We start from the raw sequence: 20,496 nt of genomic DNA, 5'->3' as shown, positions 1-20,496 counted from the left end.
GTCCCAAGTCCACTTGCTGTCTACTCACTGTTTTGTGTATCAGTTTCACAGTGAGTGCTTTATGGCTTGGGAAAAGGAGAACAGAACTTGTCATCAAAGGTTTTAAAACTTCTCCTGTGATTGCCAGAGGTCCAGAGTTGGTCATTTTAGACATCCCAGAACCATGAGGGAAGAGTCCCAGGATCTTCTCCCAGTTGTTGCTAGAATCTGATTTTGAGTTTCAAGGAAACATAAGTGATAAAAGAATAGAAGTGTGATAGTCAAATATCATGCATTATCCAGATATCATGGAAATTATGGGAGGAAAAGAAAGACCTCAAGAGGCTGTCTTGGCAGAGCCACCAATATTTACATCACTCTTTACAGCTATATCTGTTCCTAAAGCCTTCAGTGATGAAGACTTCACAGCCCCCATGTAGTCTAATCCAGCACACATCTGTTCTCACTGCTGGAGTCACTCCTAAGCTTTGACCTGAACCTTTCCTAAGAACATTTCAATTTACAAAATAAGTTTACAAAACAGAGAAACTGTGAAATCACACACTACAAGCTGCAGAAAAGTATATCACATTTCAAAAGTGTGACAGCTTAGCATAAAACTAAGTTAAGAGGATGCCAAAGGAAGAGAAACTGAAATTTTCACCCTTGACTTATCTCTTCAACATAGGGGATGTCTCAGCATACACTTGGCAAAGGATTAAAAATATATGTCTGTCTCTTAAAAAGAAAAAAAGCATCAAGCTTAAATTAAAATTTTGCCGAGTTCAGATTCTCTTCTACTTACAGCACACATAAAGAGCAAGGTCTGTTTCTAATCCAAACTCTTTTTAGAGTGAACAATTGTTTAATTGGTCAAAACTATGGGTGAGAGGTGGTTAATGATGGCATCCCAGTCAGCAAATGACAGAGGGTACAATGCAGCTTTTCCTTCCTTTACTGGCCAAGGAATCCATTCCAACATCATTGTGGACACAGGGCCATGCTTATCACTGCTGTACCTGGAATACATTGGGGTACACTACTTGGTGACAGCAGAGGGAAAACAGTTGTGTCCAGAAGTCCAAAGCAAGTTGTCTCTCTGAACAGCCCCAGTGTTCAGATCAGAATCACTGTTCATCTCTCTGGATCAGGAAAAACATTTCTCTAAGCTTCCACAAGACAGAAAGCCATGGTCCTTGCACACAGCTCCTGTGTGTGTCACATCAGGAATTGTATAAAAATACACACCCACATGTACATACATAAAAGCCAGGCCCTGCCCTCAAAGCACTTACAATTTAAACCAGCAAAGCAAACACTGCTTTTTACAGTAACTGCCACATATCTTCCACCTGAAATGGGACAAGCTGTGTTTTGGAGGAGCCTCCCATACAGGTTCCCTGCCCAAACTGCAGACCATCCCTCCGGCCAGAGTTTGGCTGCAGGTGCCAGGGCTGCCAGGAGGAGAGGAGAAACCAGGAAATCAGCAGGAACAGCTACCTGCCCCCTGCCCAGCCTCCTGAACCCAGCTTGGGAAAGTTCAAGCTGTACTGAAAAGCAAGAGGAAAGGCAGAGAATTGTCTGCAGCAATGGGAGAAACGAAAGGGGAAAAGTATCTGAACATGTGCTGAAAGGGTGATGGCACAATTATTTTAGATGACTTCTGCAACAGAAGCTTCTCAAACAAGTTAATATTATGAATAAAGGTAAATCAAACTTTCTTCTTGGTATATCTTTGTGCTCAGTTGGGGAGCAGTATAATTCTGAAGAAACAAATGCACAGAATAAGTGAGGTGAGGGGGAAATGCAGGGACTGCCAAACACTGGCAGACAAGCCAACGCTGGCAAAGGCTGCCAGAGTCTGTACAGTGGGAAGGCAGGACACATGCACTGGGTTATGTGTTTCCTGATCCACCAGGAAGACAGGAGATAAAAGGCAGCAGTGGCTGTGCTACAAGTTGAAGTCCCTTTGGATACATCACATTAACATGATTATGAGGGCAATGTGTGATCAGTCAAAGCTTAACTATTTGTCAAGTGGGCTGCTCGCCCCCAGAGGTTTCCTGATCCTTCATTCAAAGACTGGAAGTTACTCATAGCTCCCTTGCTCTATCAAGGTGATGTTTTCACAAACAAATGGATAGTCAGCTGTCCCCAGAGAACAACAGCTGCAAAGCCATAGACCAGAGCATCCACCAAGCCAGAGTGGCCCAGAATGCATATGCAGAAAAGGGCTATTGCTCACAGACAACTTTAGAAGCAGCAGGTGTTTCCCAGGGGCCTGTGATCAGAGTCCCTGTGTCTAACCTTCACAAAGCATTTCTGAGCCCACAGCACAGCAGTCCCCTCACCTCTGGCACACGCTGAGTTGCAGCTCTGTCCTGACTCCATCCCTCATCCTGGCTCCCTGGGCTGAACACAGGGCTGGCAGAAGTCCAGCTCTGAAGGCCCCACTGCCCACACCCAGCTGTGCCTCTATGCAGCACAAACCCCAGCTCCCATTACACACAGCAGAGAAGTCAAGTCACTTTGTCTTCCCTGTTCAGTCAACAAAAACTCCCTGTACGAGAACCTACTTCCCAGCATGAAGGAGGGTTGCACAAACCAGTCCCATGGGAGAGCAAGGTCGTGAATGTGGTGTTGCAATATATGCTTTCATATTAAAAACCAAACTAGAAAAGTGGCCAAGGGAACAGAGGTAGAACATCTCAAGTCTGTTCAGAGTTTTAACCCAGAGATGGTAACCTGAACTCATGACTTGTAATAACTTTCTGTTTGGGAAACAGAGCAAGACCAAAAACTATTACAGAACTAGAGTTTGTTCCTGAGAGTTGTTCAATTTACAAAAGACATTAATAGAAGCCTCTAGCTGGGACTAACTGAAAAGTAATCACATATTGATTAGACAAGGAAAGTATGGAAGACCCCTCCTAACTCAGACTGTGTCATTTCCACAGATGTAATAACCCAACAACTTTAGCAGGAACTAGGGGAGAGATGTGTAGAAACAGAAGGACAAATGAGTTAGCTGTAATCCACCAGCACTTCAAGTAACACCTGCAATAGCCTTCCACCCACCCAGGAGACCAGGGCCACAGAAATACCCAAACTTTGCATCATGGCCACATAAATCAGCACTGAAGTCTATGAGATATGATGAACTTTCTGGACAGGAAAGAAAAAACAGCACAGTTTTCAAACATTTCTGAGGTCAGTGAGTGTTTGTTTTGAGGGCAGGGCTCCTGTCAGCATTGCTAGATAAGAAGCAAAAGGTACTGAGTAAGATCTCCATCCCTGCAGGAGTCTATGTTGTGAATTTGAGTGAAAGTCATCAGAACTCCTACCCTGTCTGTGCATTTTTACCAACTTCTAAAAGTGCAGTAGATGTTTACCTAGAATGGAGATCATAAGTATTTTTAATCACCTACATTAGGACTGTCAGAACAGACAGTAAAAGGAATACAGCTTGCTGAGCTTTCAGGATACACCATTTTGCTCAATGTGAGAAACTGCAAAGGTTAACAAGTCTAGATTCTCAACAGTGTCATGGTATATTACAACCACATAAAGTGTTTCTGGATTAAAATACTTTATAAATTAAATCTGGCACTCAGAGTAATTCCTACCATATGATAATAAAAGAAAAATCTGACACAATCTAAACCAAAAATCCCTTATTAAGATCCAAGATAATGGAGAATCAACAGATGAAGGATATTTTAACAGAAGCTATCCAGAATCTAAGAGTAGGAAGATAAATCTACACACATCTTTGGGTAGATATTCTGCCAGCTCTTGCACAAGGGGCAGTCAACCAGAGGCATCATGTAACAGTGTGCCTGTAAACACTGTCAGTTCACTGTGGCTAAGTGATCAGGGAATAAACACTGAGATGGGAACCTGTGAAACGTCCCCAGCACTCCTGAATCCTCAAATTGAGACCTAAAATTTCCTCAGGTATCAGAAGTACTGGAGGAAACTCAGGTTATTATCCTCATAAAGGAGAACCTGCTGCTACTGCTCTGCCTAAGAGCCTGGCCACCAGGGTTAAGTATTCCAGGTAAAGTGGTAAAAATACTGTAAAACTCAGGTTTATATTCTTGCCACTGTGAGACAAGCTAAATTTGCCAAATGGCTTTGTGACCCCACCCTTGTAAATCAGCTTGTTAATCATTATCATCATAGAGGCGATAAAGATGTTTTATGAGCCAACACTGAAGCAGTAACATTAACTACTTATGCAGGGACTGGTGTATTTCTCTGCAGATAACATTTATTAGAAGGTACTCTCTTTAAAGACAGGTTTGCTTCATAACCTTCTTTTGAAGCACTGAGCAATCTGTTGCTCTTATTCCTCCAATCTGATCCACATGTCAGACGCAAGTGATGCCTGGAGGGTATGGGTTAAGTGATATGAAATCCCTAAAACACCTTGAACTACAGGTTCAAATCTAAACTGGATGGTCCTGGCCTCTCCTCCTGACAGAACAAAATTTATGATTATTTCTCAAGGCCAGACACACACTTGGCTCTATCTGAGAGACAGACAAGACAGAATTTGCCAGGAGGCACTGACGCAATGCAGAAGAGACATGAAAGGCCAAGAGGCACTGAGAAAATAGAAGGGGTGGTGGACATGAAACTCATTCATGATCCCCAATTACATAAATTGAAGAGATGGAAAGTACTTTAATTCACAGGAATAATGTCACAGGCATGTCTGGCAGAAGGAAGCTACCTGAATGAGCAGTTAACAATTGTGCACAGCTTTCCACCATCCTCTGCAGAAAAGGTTTCTGCCCCCATTGGTTGTTTTCTTTCTACCTCTCCAGAAACAGCTAGTCTGAATCATGCCTCTTCCTAACAAATTCACAGGTAAGCTCCAGCTTTGCCTGGACTTTAAAGCACCACAGAGAACATGCTTCCTGGACTGAATAAAAGGCAGATAAAATATCCTGAAGAGACTGTCTTCAATTCACCACTTAGATGCCCACTACCCTCCAAATTTCACCAGTAGAAGCTTTGTGGAGGAGGATTAAACATTCAATAATCTTTCTTCACCTCCAGGACAGATGAGAAATATGCTTTCAAAGGAGCTACCAATGATACAAGAAAGCAGGCCTAGAAAAAACACCTTTAGAAACATCCAGGAACAGTTTGTTCCTCACCCTCCAGCACAACCAAAACTGACTGTCTGACTTGCTTAAAATCTCCTCACCAGAGAGATACCACAACAGTCCAGTGCTCAGAACAACTGGAAGTTGTTCCTAATGCCCGCCTCAGATCTTCTGCTGTAGTCAGGATCTTTACACTCTACCTCCTATCCTTACATTGCAACATCTAGTTCAGAAACCATTTTCTGACAAACTCTCCTGTCTGTCACAGGTAATCTTTGTCACAAGTCAGGACAAGCAAAAGTGGACTGGGGGTACAGGAAAAATATGATTGCCTTTCCCTGTTTGTTTACTGGATAACAAGCAAGTATTTTCTGCATTCATTAAACATGAACATTTGGCATTAAAGCCAAGATGGTAAATGCAAGCTCTGCCCCACAAAGATTTCAGTGGGTTCAGGACTTCTGTGATAAAAACACAGACTTGGAAACAAGCATACTACAATATGCTTAGCTAAGGATAGTACAAGTTGCAGAGAAAATAAAGGGAAAACCTTCCCTGGCTGGGAAGTTCCCAGTCATTTATATCTAGGGAACAGACAATGCTTGTGGACTGCTAATTTCCTTGAGGATTTTTTCTCTTCCGTTGGCCAGATTCTTAATACCACAAATTCTTGTTATAATTTCAATGCACAATTAATCTTTAGTTCAGAGGAAAGGGAAATGGAAAGAGGAAGGATGATCATGAGGTAAAAGTTGCAGAGAGGCAGATATCAGATCTTTTGTGCAATATACTAATCAGCTGGCTTTCCTTGCTCCATTTTGACTCCCAGTCACTGCTTTCAGACTGCCCGTCTTGTTTATTTAAATTACAGGTGATTTAAGGGAAGAATGATCTCTTACTATTTGTGTGCATGCACACTACAATCGGTCACTGTGCACTGCTATACAATAAATTAAAAAAAGAATACAGCAGTAACTTCAGTTGTGACAAGCATGCTGTGGGCCCCAATCCCAGCTGCTCCCAACAGCAAGAGTGATATCACCCCACCCTCTCCCCTCCTCTTCCCTTTACACCCTCCACAGTCCCTCTCTGTCCCAAAAGCCTGTTCAGCCTGTGGTACAGGTGACAGCAGGGTGGGCAGGAGCAGGCGAGCCAGCGACTCTGCTCACCACTGCTGACACCAGCGCGCATTGTGCTGCACTAACTCATCACACAGGGCAGAGAGCAACCTGAAAGGAAACCCTGCAATAAACACTGCAAAGAACAAAAAGAACCCCACAAAACCAACTGCCAAATAAATCAAACTAAAGCAGAGGAAACTAAAGGAGTGAGATTTGAATAAACAGAAATCAGAAGTTGCCTTTGACTTGTTTGCATCAGGTAGTCTGTGCTGATGGCAGAGCCATTTGCTGTTCACAGTCCTTCCAGAGCAAACCCCTAAATATGTTTCAGTTTAATTTGCTATTAGAGAGATACTCCACAAATCAGCCCCTACTAAAATAGGCACTGCAAAGAGGAAGAATTACAAGGTCAAGAGCAAACACTGCTAATCTCTGACAAGCACACATAGGCAGGGGGCGAGGTGAAGATGGAGTTTTACATTGGCTGGGGGAGAGGAAAAACAAACTGGTGACAGTTCAAGTCAATTTACAGCAGGAGACAGAGAGGATGACAAGGTTCCTCCAAGCCCTCCCCCACTCTTCTCATTGAAAGGAAGAAATGCCAGAAATTTCAGCAGGTCTCTGGATGCAAGCTGACACAAGTGAAGAGGAGATGGAATTGTCTCAGTATAAACAACATGCCAGGAAATCACCTGTGCCAGCTCCCCCACCAGCTCTGCAACAAGACTCACACTCACTGTGTTTCAATCCTCTTTCCTCCTTTCTCCTTCCCTCAAGGTTTCCAGGCAGCTACATGCCAATTTTGTCACACCCCAAGCTCTCCTGATCTTGTTGCAGGGATGAATTATAGGTTGTTTTAAGAAAAAGGTAGTCAAGCAAAGGTTAAAGGCTGTTTTAATCAAACAAGGTTGAAAGAGTACCAGGAATTTGGCTGGTAGGAAACAGAAAGCACATTACTTAGCTTAAAAACATACATGACTCTAAATACAGAAGCAATTATGCATTCAGGCAGAGAGTATATATACGCTTTTTTTTTTAAGATTAAGCAAGCAATTGCTTGCAGAGATATCAACTGACTCTACATGCCCACTGAGCAAGATGTTATTTCATGAGTGATAGCACAAAATTAGACACTTTCCTGCCTTGCATAGGACCGGATCTGGGCATTTTAAGGATCCATCTCTGAAGGATTTTAGAACAAGAAAGCAACATACCAAGAAAATGGCTAGGGCTACTCTGAAAAAAAACCTCTGTGAGTATAAAGTATATTTAAAAGAAAAAACTAAAAAAAAAGTTCTTCTCTCTTCCAAGCAGGTAGCCCTGAGACACTACTTTATTTCTTGGGAAATCTGTTTTTTCAGGATGCTAGTCCTGAAGGAACACCCAGCTGGCTCTCCCAAATCATCATTTTAAGTGAAGTAGAGCAATGAGTTCAGAGCCCAATCTTTCACACTGCTAATCCACATCTCCAGTAGTGGGCTTTTCATTCTGCACAGCAGAAAATAACAGAAGAAACCTGTTTAGCACAAGGCAGCAGAAAAAGGGTAACTTATATTACTGCTGCTGCTTCTACAGGCTGAAAAAAATTAAAGTATCTCTGGAGATCTCAACTCAAAAGCTCCTGTGAATCCCTGGCACCACTACTGGGTCATTTTAAACAGAATTTCATTCTAAAAAGCCACACTTAGCCCAAGAGGCCTAGATTACATGTTCACAAGGAAAAGGGCTATAAGTATTTAAGAAACCCTGTTAAAAATTCTGGTTTCATCCAGTGCTGGAACTAGTCCTACTATTAAAAATATCTACTAACGATCTTGCTGGATCTCTAGACTTGTCTGCAACACCTAATTCAGATGAACTTGTCCTCCTGACAGCCACCTGCCAAAATGCTCCTAACCAGCTCTTCATGCCCTAGCCTGGCTGGCTCTGCCCTGCTCTCTGCCTGAGAGCCACTCTGAATGACAGCAACTCCCTTCCCCAGCAGAGCTGAGGTAAAAAGGAAACGCCAGTACCATCACTGCCATTACCACTGATTGTAACCAGAGCTGTCAGCACTTTGAGAATTACACACACTCAGGGAATATCAGCTAACCTGAAGCTTCCTGTTCTACTGAAAGGCAGCTCAGTGCTGGCAACCTCCAGGGAGTGACAAAAATAAGTGATGTGCCAGGTGCTTTGGGATGACCCTGCCTGAGCAGGGAGGTTGGACCAGATGACACACTGTGGTGTTTCCAACCTCACCCATTCTGTGATTCAGTGATAAAGGAGCCACAGCCACAGGAAAGTATACAAGCTGTTTAATTGCTGCTTTGCTATCAGATCTTTTAATACTTATGAAGAGATATTGTATGTTTTTCCCATCTTAGGACTATTGTCATATTCCTCTGCTAATATACTTAGTTTAGAACACTGTCAGTCAGGCACAGCTCATAAAGACAGCTATTGACATTATGCCATTGTGGTCTACAATGCATCCTTACATAATTAATGTAGGCAACTATCTGGTATTATTACACTGGTAGTAACACACTGCAGGACTCACACCTCTGTCACACACACTGTGTCAACCCTTGCTTGGGAGGCTGGAGCTGTGAATCAATGTTTTCCCAACAGTGCTGAACTCTGAACTGTGGCTGCTATGGCACAGATGATGTGCCTGGCATTCTGCTGCCCTTGTTGAGCACAGTCAGTTCCCACAGAGAACTGTGACTGACAAATCTTCAGTCATCTCAGCATAGCCAGGCCTGCCCAAAACCTAATTGTCCTTCTCATTTTCCACCTCCTGCCCCTTAAGCAGAAAAAGGGCTTGCCTAAAATTAAAAGAATTTGCTGGTACAGCTACATAGGTAAACCTCTTTGGTAAATAGAAGCTTAAGATGATACAGTTTATATTGAATCCCTGAATGACACAAATAACTGCAACAGACTCTCTCACTGATATAAGTCAGTTTGCACTCATGATTTCACAGGCTCAGCTACATGCACCGAGAGCAGGAGGGCATTTGTTGTGTACCTAATTCAGTAATACTTCTGAAACTACAGCAAGCCCAAAGCATAACAGCCACCCCCCATTTTTTTCAATCAATACAGCCACGTGCACAGGCTCTATGTGGGTCAGATGCTACATCCCATCCTTTTACCGTATCAATAAAAAGGAACTGCTGGGCAGGGACATCAACACTGATGGGCTTGGAATTCATCAGGCTGTATGTTACCTATCTATACTAAGCATTTACCAGCTATGGTACGAGGACTGAGTTATCAGAAAAGAAGTTTTACTTCTGAAAAAAACAGCAAGTAAAAGGCAAAGAAGTCCACATCTTGCATCCTTTGCTATTGTTGGGACTGATGAAACAACTTGTCTAAATCAGCCTAAAGCTTTGCACATATAAAAATAGTAGAAAGAGCATCTCTGATCTACTCCTTCACTTCTGTCTAGGAGGTGCAATGAAAGTACAGCGTGGGTTAAAAGCCTGGAGGAGTGAAGGAGATCTAATGATTTCTTTGCTCTTCTAAGACATTCTAATCCTACTCTAACAATATATTAGGCTCAAATCAGGTAGAACTTTCGTTTCATTGAAGCTCATTTTATTCCCCACACTCTAGTTAGGGAGCCTTATATGCAGAAAAGCTCAACCAGAAAGATTAAGATTTCCCAGTGAGGAATGCTTCTGTGAGACCAACAGTGCAGCAAGCCCAAAATGCTCCCGGGAGCTGTAATCAGTGCTGGGTATAATCAGTGTTCCAAACGTCAGAGGAAGATGAAATCATTGATCTGTCTGTCAGTAGGGGAGACATCTTCCTAATCCCTTCAGTATAGTATGTCTAGTCTGAAATCCTATAATCCCTTTATTTTATGTACTGTAACTGTGGATATTCTCATTATGGATACTTAATCCTCTCAAAGATGATACATTTCTGGCCTCAGTGACACTATTGTGGCATTACACTCCTCATAGTCATTGTGTTTTGCAGAGAAGCATTTCCATTAAGGATTCCATTGGATTTTTATGCATTCCTCATACTCACTGTGCGATCTGTGCCATATTATTGTGAGAACAGGGCTCTCCTGTTCATCCTTTCTCTGCACTGTTCTTCACATTATTTGTAGGTTCATCTACAGGTAGTCAGGAAAGTTGATCTAATGTCAATAATGTTTTAACTAAATTTCAACAGATTAGTTTATCTACTATGTTAAAATGGACAAATTATACTACATTAAATTCCTGTATGGACATACACATTCAGAATGAAAATGGCCTTAATGCAATTTATGTCACTTTGCTTCCAAAGTAAATGGAGATAAACCAAATGAAAGCCACTTATATTATGAATAACAGTATTTACACAGTGATTTAAAGTAATTAAACTCATCATTTTAAATTCCCATATTTTGTCACTTCATTATTTTTCCCTGAATGTTCCTTTATAAACAAGTCTTCAAATTATCATCTTTTTAAATCTCCCATCTTGCTCACAATTTCCATCCTTGGCATCCAGTAATTTTTGCCCTTATGTGGATCCTTTTCATTTTACTGTATCTTTTAGAGTTGGTATAACCAGGATGAAATAATTGGCATGATTAAGAAAGTTTCAACAGTAAAGACCATCAGAGAATGACAGAATGTGTAAGGCTAAAAGGGCCCCCCAGTAGGTCATCTGGACCAACCTCCCTGCTCAAGCAGGGTTATCCAAGAGCATGTGGCACAGAACTGTGTGCAGGCAGTTCTTGAATATCTCCAGCAGAGAGAGAAAACTCCACAACCCATGGAAACAGGTTCCCATGCATGGTCACTGCACAGTAAAGTTCTTCCTCATGTTCAGGTAGAACTTCCTGTGCATCACTGCAATAATTTTTGTGCACTCGTGTATCTTGCTATTTAACATTAAAAAAAAAGGCAAGGCATTAGTTAATTCTCTGTGGATGAACCATCTGAATTTGGAAATCACTACAATAGTGCCTTCTAGTCTTTTACTTCAAAAGCTCCCATCAACATGTTATGTAGTGTAAGGAGCCAGAATTACTTTTCAAAAGAAATACAAGACTCTTGTCTGAGTCAACTTTGGTCCAAACCAATATTAAACAGTGTAAAATTGTCAGTTTCAATACAAGCAGCCCCATAACCACATCTGTAAAATCTAAATTGACAGTTTTTAACTCCTGTTGCATGAACTCTGTCTATATGTGCACAGATTTATCAGTAATGTCAGCAGAGAAGAGTTCACACCTCCAGCAGGTTTAGGATGAAAATATCCTGGACTGTAACAGCACATCACGGTCTATAAAACAAATCCATTTTTCCAGTATACTATGTCTGCTAACACCAGCAAATTCAGGAGTGAATACTTGCTTCCTAGCAAGTGGAGATCTCCCTCTTGAAAGCTTTAATTGACTGGAATAACCCTGGATAAACTGCCTAACAGAGATGCAGAGGGTTACGGGTGATGCAGGGCAGATGACACGAGGCTGCAAAGACAAACAAGTGCAGACAATGAGGCAGAATAGGCAAGCTGTGGGGTTTGTGCCTGTTAAATCCCACTTGGTGTTTCTGCCTATTCAGTCTGAACACACCTCATCAGTTATCTTGTCGGCTGACACCAGAATTCTAAAAACATCTACCCACAGGAATGCCACAGATAGACTTCTGTAAACTTTAATGTAGTCCCTGGGGCCTTGGGCTGCAGCAAAACCTTCTGGAGTCCAGGTATGCATTTGTGTGTACATACAAATAAAGTCTGTCACTTGCTGCCTCTTTGGTTACTCACACCTGCACCACCAGCATTTGTTAAAAATACAAGTACTAGCAAAAACCACTGCCTCACCAGCATTTGGGAAATTTCCAAAAGTAAGGCCACTTTGTTCCAATTTTCTTTTTTCATTCTGCTTTTAACCTCACAGCAAAGTCTTCCCCACTAGAGCCTGATCCAAATGGATGCAAGTGAGAACCATCCCCAGACCACCACACAGCCCAAGTATATACTCTGCTAGACTCATAATATCTAGGCCCTGTTAGACTTGGCAAGAGATTGATATTGGATTTTATTTTAGAGTAGTATTATAAACTGCTTCATCTACTGGCAAACAGGCATTTCAACCTTTTTGAACTAAGAACAGACCCTCAAACCCCATTTTTGAAACTCAGCTGCTAGGTAGGAAACAACCATGTTTTCTAGGATCTTTAAAGGGAACTTGGCTAGGAAGCAAATCAGAATTGAGCTGGGACTAACCAGGGTAAAGGTTGCTTATATCTGCAGATTACCCCTCTCTGCTTTTCTAATTCACTCACCATGCCTTATCTTTCCATTAATCTTTAATAAACCTTTTAGTTAATTCCCCAAACACATGCAATCTACATGACAGCAGGAAACAGTGCAAAAGCAGTCCATGGATATGAGGAAATAGGCAGCAGAGGAATCAAAAGGAGGAAAAACTTTCAGGATTAAAACTATCCAAACTGCAGGTCAGTGGAAAATGATGAGCAACTGGGAGAAAGCAGCAATAAGGGGCAAAGCACTCAGGAGTGAGGAGCTGTTAAGGGTATTAGTATTTATCTGACCATTGGATTCATACTCTCATTGGGCCCTCCTCTTCTCCACTCTGGATCCACTTTGACAAAAACAGGCAATCAGATTTCAAACTTGGAGCCTCTGAAATGTGGAAAACCCTCTCCATGCTCGCAACAAGAATATAGCTAGATTAAAAGGCAAATGTAATTTAACCCACCCCAGCAGAAATGATAATCAAATTATATTGCCTCTAAATACGATAAGTTTGGGACTGGGCGCCTCAGGGGAAGAGAAGGTGTCTTGCAAACACAAACACAAAGAAACATGTAACAGGAAAGTGCTAAATCAATGCATGAATTATGACTTCTACCCTCCTTCTCTCCCCCAGGGTGCTTGATAAGCTGCTGCTTGCTTCTAAAATATCTACTACCAATGTTAGGAACTGATTAAGCAGCTTACAAAGCACTGGGGGCTAATAGACAGGCCCACCAGGGAGACTGCAGCTCTGGAGTTAAGTAGCTCGCTTTTTCATGGCTTGATTATTAAAGATGAGATAGCAGAACATGCTGAAAAGATGTGGAAGCAGTTTCAGACCTCAGGCAACCAGCCTTTTTATTTTATATATGGAATAATTTCTAGCCTGTGATTTTACCAGCTAACAAAAGCCACGTTTCCTGTTTTTCTGTAGTCTCCAGCTCTGAGGGGCATCTGAACTACCTCAACTTAATGTGTCAGCTGAACATCCAGAGCTGACTATGCTACTCTTATCCTGCAGAAAAGACACCACTAGAGAAGGGAAACAGGTGAAAGAAGCTTAAAATACTGCTTTACACACCACTGGCAGCAGCATTAGTGTGAACACAGAGGTGCCCAGGTCAGCCAGCACATCTCACCTCATGGCTTCCTCCATTGTGCATCTGAGCATTGCAGCACACTCACCTTAGATTCCCTAGTCTCCCTTTTTCAGCTCTTTTTTCCAAATTCTTCTTGTCTAATCTGTTACATAATAAAATTCTGCTTTTCAGGTAAATGTACTTCAAGGTTCTTGCTTAGTTGAATCAATAACAACACAAAGACAAATTCTGCTGGCACACGACCTCTTCCATGGTCACATCTGTCATGGTAACACTGCACGGCTCAGCTCTGTGTAGGAGGCTGGCTGAGGCTTGGGGGGAAGGGTGGGTGGGGGTTAGGTTCCACCCTGCTCCTGCTCATGGCAATGCTCAGCAGATTTGTAAATAATCATGTTGCATTAGGGTCTTTACCAACTTCAAAATTCCCGAACAACTACTCTTTCAAGCAAAGAAATAAGTACTGCTTCTCACCTATGGGCTGAGACTGATGAGAATTTATTGAGCAGATGAAAAATTTCTCATAGCAAAGTTCTCTTTACAGACTACGGTTTTCTTTCACAGTCTCTTTCCATCCCTATTTGAACACTGATGCTCTAGATTTTCATCCCTAATCAATGACACTGTTAACTCATTTTTATACTAAACTACAAACCACAGACACAGCTTGGAAGTGCAGGTATTCCCTTAGAAGGGAAATGTACAATTAGCTCTGAAGGTGAGAACAGGCTCCATGTGTAACAGGTAGAATAAATCAAAGACACTCACCTGCTGAAGATCTGCCAGAGAATAAAGATGGATTTGTTGAAGAAGATACTCTCTGGGAAAGATCCTGAAAAGAGACAAATGGGTATGTGTCACACCTTTTTGACTGGGAAACTCCTAAGCTTCTCTCCCCACCAAATAACAACAGGACAGTGATGTTAGAGAGAAAGAAACTAGAATTGTACCACCCTCTAAGCACCACCTGTTTTTACAGTTTTCTGCATGGGCACAATAGTCCCACAGTAAGAGTAATTTCTGTGCCAGTGTCATTCTCATATTGTCAGGTCATATACTGAGACATTAACAGCCACTGAAAGCTCCTTCTGACCACAGATGATGAGTCTTTAAAGAATTATTGCAGCAATAAAAATAAATAATGCAAACAACACATTAGAAGTATTTCTTATGGTCTGAGACAAGATTCTGGTCTGCTACAAAGCTATAACACTTAGTTTCACAAGTGATTTATGGTTTTGTAACTGAAATAATTATATTGGGGAAATAGGCCATGCAGATACTGTTCTTCCAAAATCAAGTTGATCGATATCAATTCCCCTTTCCATACAGAAATATATGTATTGGTATAGACTTTGTCATGACTTACTTAAGAAAGCAATGTTTACCTTACATTTGCCAGGGTTTCAGGAAAGGCCATTGCTTACGTACTGACAGACCTGGTAAGTAAAGCTAAATTACAGAAAACTGAACAGAGAAGAGATGCCCTAATTAGACTGATAGGCAGTAAAATGAAAAACTGGGTTAATATAACATCACAGAGGGAAAAAAGGACATTGGAACTTAAGTGGATATTAACTAAAAACGTTTATGAAACGTATGTATCTGCTATAAAGGTGTCAGGAACAGAAAAAGAACATCTATCTTTGTGTGCATGCACAGAGAAGCTGCAACGACATAACCAGCTAAACCACAGAACAAGAGAATAAGACTACCAAATGCAATCTTTCCACAGAACACGGATTCTAAGAAATAATGAAAATACTTCTGTTTCTGATATTCCATTAGCTGTCTTAAACAACAGCCCTATACTGATACTTTTCAAAGTTGTATGTACTGAAGGGGCTAGGACCTCTCACTGCTGCTAAGGTAAGCAGTACAAATAATACATAATTCCTTTTGTACTTTTGAAAAAAATGTAAGATTTATTGGGGCAGGAGGAGAAGAGTTTTGCAAGCAAGGCACTGACAACTGCAGACCACCCATCTTATGGCACTCTGCTGGAGCAGGACTGTGCCATTGTTCCTTCTCACTCACCAAGCATATCCACTCTACCCACCCAATTCTCAGCTACAATCTCACTAGGGCATTGCCATTTTTCCCTTTCAGTTCTGTAGGTTTTACTATTGCTCCTTTTTCAGGGGACTGTGCTGCAGTGGCTCTGCTGCATCACACCTTCAGAATACATTTGGCACAATGTCAAAGACCACTGCAAAACAGTCAAAATCCAGACATCAGACAACATGCAAGATTGGAATTGCTCATTTGCACATAGCAGACCTATGAAAAGATAAGGAGTCAACTCTGAACAACATTTTGAAGCATTACTATTATTTCAGCTCAGATAGAATTTCTTTCATTAAAATTTACCGTCACTCTCCCCTATCATATAGGCAGGCACTAAACAGCTTTGCCAGAAACTCTATTATCTGCTGATGCCCCTACAGCTCTGCTAAGGAAAACAATTAGCTAATGAAACATTTCTTGTTCAGGAAATAGCATGAATAGCCCATAATGCAAAAACTGTAAATGACTAGTATTGATGACTAACATCACACACTCCCCTGCCTTCAAGGATGGCATTTTATTTCCTTATTTCCTGCAAGTTCTAACTCCTAGTAAAAAGTGTGCAGGTGAAAAGCAAACTCATGATCAACCAAATTCCTTTGTCAGACAGGTCTCAGCCAGCATAGGCCCTGGTGACAAATCCCTATACCTGTCCCCTTCCTTAAAACATGCTGATTTGCAGCAATAGCTCTGCAGAGCTGGTATCCAACACACACCTCCTCCCTTCCAAATCTCCTTCAAGGAAAAAAAAAGTAGGCATTACCCTCCTAGTTTTATGCAAAACATTTATATACATACATATATATTTTTATATACAGACACATATACTCAGCACTTAAGGGAGGGGCATGATTATTTCCATTGCTACAGGAGCTGAGGCATAAAAAACCCCTCAGTAAGTAAGGCTGGTGCAGCTCCAGATGTGCAGTCCTCTATTGACTTGAACAATTAAAATTGAGGTTCTCTGTGGTAGGCCACAGAAGAACAGCCAGGCAGCCAAAGCTCACGAATGCAACCTGCGTTTACAGAAGTCATGAAGTAACCAGGCCAGTCCCTGCATGATTCCCAGTAAATGCAGAGGTGCAAAACACTCCCTCAACATTTGCTCACACCACCAAAGGTGTAAACCAGAGCCCCATGACTGTGAAACCCTGAAATTGCCTAGAAGGAGGCAGCTCAGCCCCCACTCATATAAATGAAGTGCTTTCACCACACCTTGTGGCAAGCTGAGCAACTCTACAAAAACAGGTCTTGCTGTGCTGCATGTTTGCAATTAATATCTTCTCCAGAAAATTCCTATTAGTCCTGTTTGGAAAGAAAAACCCAAAGCTCAACAGCTACCTGAATGTAACTGGTGAAGCCACCTCCCAAAAATGCATCTGTTCATTGCCAGTTTTTGTCAGCCTCTAGTGGGTGGGGAACAAGAGTATAACAGGCACCAAAATACCAAACCCAAACACATTTTCCAAAAAAACCTCATAAAATGCAAGTCAGTTGGGGCAGGAAATCCATACAGACCAAGTCCTCCAGTGAGCAAGAAAATGACTGATGGCCAGTTTCCAACCATTTGCTTGCCTGCACAGGTTCTCTGAGCCTAATGAGGTCATGGCTGATATAAAGTCCTTTTCAGTAGGAGGCACACAGGACTAATTCAGAGCCTCTTGCTTCACAACACAGAGGCCTCCTCCCATGCAGCCAGTAGGAAAGTAGTGTCTATGCTATCTCTGTCCTTCTGTCACCTACAACTGAAATTGTTCAAAGGAAACCAAAGTCAGTAGAGAACAGCAGGTGAGATGGGGCTCACACAAACACCACACCATAGCATTAGCATCCAGACAAAGTACTACAAGGCATCCAGATCAACCCAAAATCACACTCATGTCCAAAAATCTCACAGAGACCCAGAGCAGGCTAAAATAATGTCACTTGGGAACACTTCACTAGAAAATATGTGTTTAGTTTCTGCACAAGGTTGCATCAGGAGCTTTGAGCATGCTTAGATTAATACAAGGCCTGGATACAAAAAGACCAAAACGTGCCTGAATATTACTTTTCCCTTAATATAAAGGTCTTTTATAAACACCAAATGGGAAATCTCGATTAGTCATCTGAAAGGAAAATAAAATATGTCAATTTTGTAAATATTTTGATTGATATGATACAACTAACTAGATTTCTTTTTTTTAAATTGGTCAATTAAGAGCATTCAATAAACAGTGGCCTTTCAGTCAAATCTTAACACAGAAAAGAAACTGGAGTGAATTAGACAGAGGTCAAACGCAGGACGTTAAGACTCATCACTATAAAAACTCAAACCTCTGCAGCTTCAGAATGTGACCTGTGACCCCTGAGAGACAAATGGCATCAAGTGCATGTCCCACTAAAAGCACCTCCTAAGCTTTCCCAGCTTGGAAACTCCCGGACCAGTTTCACCACTGGTGAGTCACAGGACTGCTGTGCTGTAAACCCTGGCTACCAGTCAGGGTTTAACCTGCAATGAACAAACCAAGTTCAATGCTAACCAGCCTCTAGCTTTGCCAGCTACTGTGAACAATGAAAACCAAAGTCCTATTGGTTAAAGGTCTCTAAATTGCTTTATTGTTATGTCCTAGATATAAACACAATCAATGCAAGCAGAAAAGAAACACATCATCCAGGACTTTTGATCCAACTAAAAGAAAGAAATGAGCATTCTCATTTTCTGATTATTATTCTTTTTTGCTTGATACTTTGTATCTGAAGTACAACCTTCAGGCAAGACAGAAATTTCATCTGTTCCTTCTAGGATGATCTTATCAGGTAAGTATTTGCACAAACAAAGGTTATCTTTTAGTGTCCTCCTGCAAACAGAACCACTGAGAAGAGTTTGCTTTTTGCATTTGGATAAAGTGTGTAGTCATGGTGCTTTGTTAGCACTGAGTAATTGCTCTGCATTTAAAGCCTGTTTATCACCAGCCTAGGTAATTTTTCTTCAATGGGTTAAATACCCTGACAGCTCTGCTAAAGCTACAACCAATTAATCTGCCTATGCCTGACACTATAACCAAAGTACAAACGTGATAAGCAGGGGGAACTCTTCTTTTTATAGTGCAATCAAAAGAAATCAAGTTAGGTGGCAGGAGGGCACAACCAAGTCTCCTTCATACAAAAAAGCCTCTTAAAACCTAGGATGTGAGGGAGGAAGGGAGGGAAGGTGGCACCAGGGTTTCATGTGCCAGCCAGGAGTGTCTGGTTTGACCAGGCTGAGAAGTGTATGACTGAGCTGTGACTCACAGGGGACGCAGATGACCCAGCACAGCACTGCATTCAGCCTCCCCTCCAGCCCTGTGCAGGAAGCTGCTACACCCACAGCTGGCACAGCACCAGGGTACCAAGTCCGCTTCCTCTGCAGCACAGCTCATACCCTGGCACTGCAGCTCACACCTTTGGAGCTTTGCACCACCCTGCACAGTAAAGCAACTGAAGGCCAGCACATGCTGATGAGCACTGCTCCCGTGGGTTTTTGGCCCTGAACAAGGGGCAAGAGCCCTCTTTGGCCCTGACCTGGCAGCCAGGCACCAGCACCAGCTGCAGCCACGTGTGGGGCAGGCAGGCAGGACCTGTGTGCAGTCTGATCTCACTGAGAGCAGCTCCAAATTTTCAGACTTACTATTTGGTTCTAGAAGTACAGAGGGGTATCAGTGAGTTGCTAGTTATCCCAAATACACATAAGATAAATATTATTTATCTTATGTGTATTTGGGATAACTAGCAAGAAAACCCAGCAAGATAAATAACATTTCTTGCTGGGTTTTCTCTTGCAATTCATTTGATATGGACCTTGTCAATTAAAGGTAGAGAATGGCATCAAAAGTGAGGGGCAAAGGCAGGATTTTTTCCAGTGTTGCTAATTCTTATAGCTTTCTTCAGGCTTTTGATTTTGTATTTCCTTGGAAATCTTAGCTCCTGTAAGTTTGTTGGGAGCGAAGAACCCAAACTTCCCAGTCACCTAAAGTTACTCAGAAAAGTAGAGCTTTGGGAACTTAGTGATTTTAAAGTCAAAAGGTAAAAATAAATGAATGAATTTAAACCAAACCAAAACACTACTTATTCATTTAGTTCTTGTGGCATTATACCAGATTTTTTTTCTAACTCTATGACCTTATGCAAAACAGCTTTTGTGAATCATTTCACATTCATGAGGTATGAACACTTCTGGTTATGTTCTGGGAAAAGTCACTCCCACATATCTTCAGCCCACACTAAATGCTAGATTTATTAGCAAGCATGTCCAGGTAAGGTGTTATTTTATGTTGTTACGAAATTCCCCATGAGCACCCCTATGTTAAAACAGTTACTCTTACCATCCACCAGCAATCCTGAACCAGTTTCTAAACTTCCTACTAAAATGCAGTACACCAACTCCCTCTCCTTTGTGGTTCCTTGAGCAAGGTTATGGTAACATCGTGAAAGACAAGAATTACTACAGATCTAACTCATGAATCAAGTAGCACTGTTACTAAAAGCAGAAAAGAGAATTAGAGACATAGTTTCATTTTAAATCAAAATAATTTAGAGCCCCCAATTAATTTGAAATCAAGAATAAGAAAATGGTCTCTGCTTTTGTCAGGCACTCTTGAACGTTTGCACTTTGCTGCTAGAAGTTCTGATATAAAAATACAGGGATAAAAATGGCACAAGTCATTTTTAACATGGTGTCCACATCTAACAGGAACTTTTGTTTTTTTGAAAGCAACCTGGTCTCAAAAGGTGAATGGAAATTACCAATGTAAAAATGATGTAATATCACTCATCTCTTTGACAAGGAGATACAGGTGTGTGCTGTTATCTTACTGCAAAAGTTCGATACCTTCT

The 20,496-nt window shown here is 41.6% G+C and overlaps 1 protein-coding gene across 2 annotated transcripts in view; it reads right to left on the bottom strand.

Moving 5' to 3' along the window:
• PLEKHM3 (pleckstrin homology domain containing M3) overlaps positions 1 to 20,496 on the bottom strand; it is an 80,329-nt gene that overhangs the window by 19,292 nt on the left and 40,541 nt on the right. For both annotated transcript variants that reach the window (XM_036386833.2, XM_036386832.2), the window contains one exon: positions 14,344 to 14,407. In XM_036386833.2, the coding sequence (XP_036242726.1) occupies positions 14,344 to 14,407 (64 nt within the window). The remainder of the gene's footprint in view (positions 1 to 14,343; positions 14,408 to 20,496) is intronic.

This window comes from Molothrus ater, chromosome 7, assembly GCF_012460135.2.
Source record: "Molothrus ater isolate BHLD 08-10-18 breed brown headed cowbird chromosome 7, BPBGC_Mater_1.1, whole genome shotgun sequence".
NCBI classification, from domain to species: domain Eukaryota; kingdom Metazoa; phylum Chordata; class Aves; order Passeriformes; family Icteridae; genus Molothrus; species Molothrus ater.
Note: the sequence above shows the minus strand (reverse complement) of the source record. Positions and strands in the feature narration are given on the sequence as shown.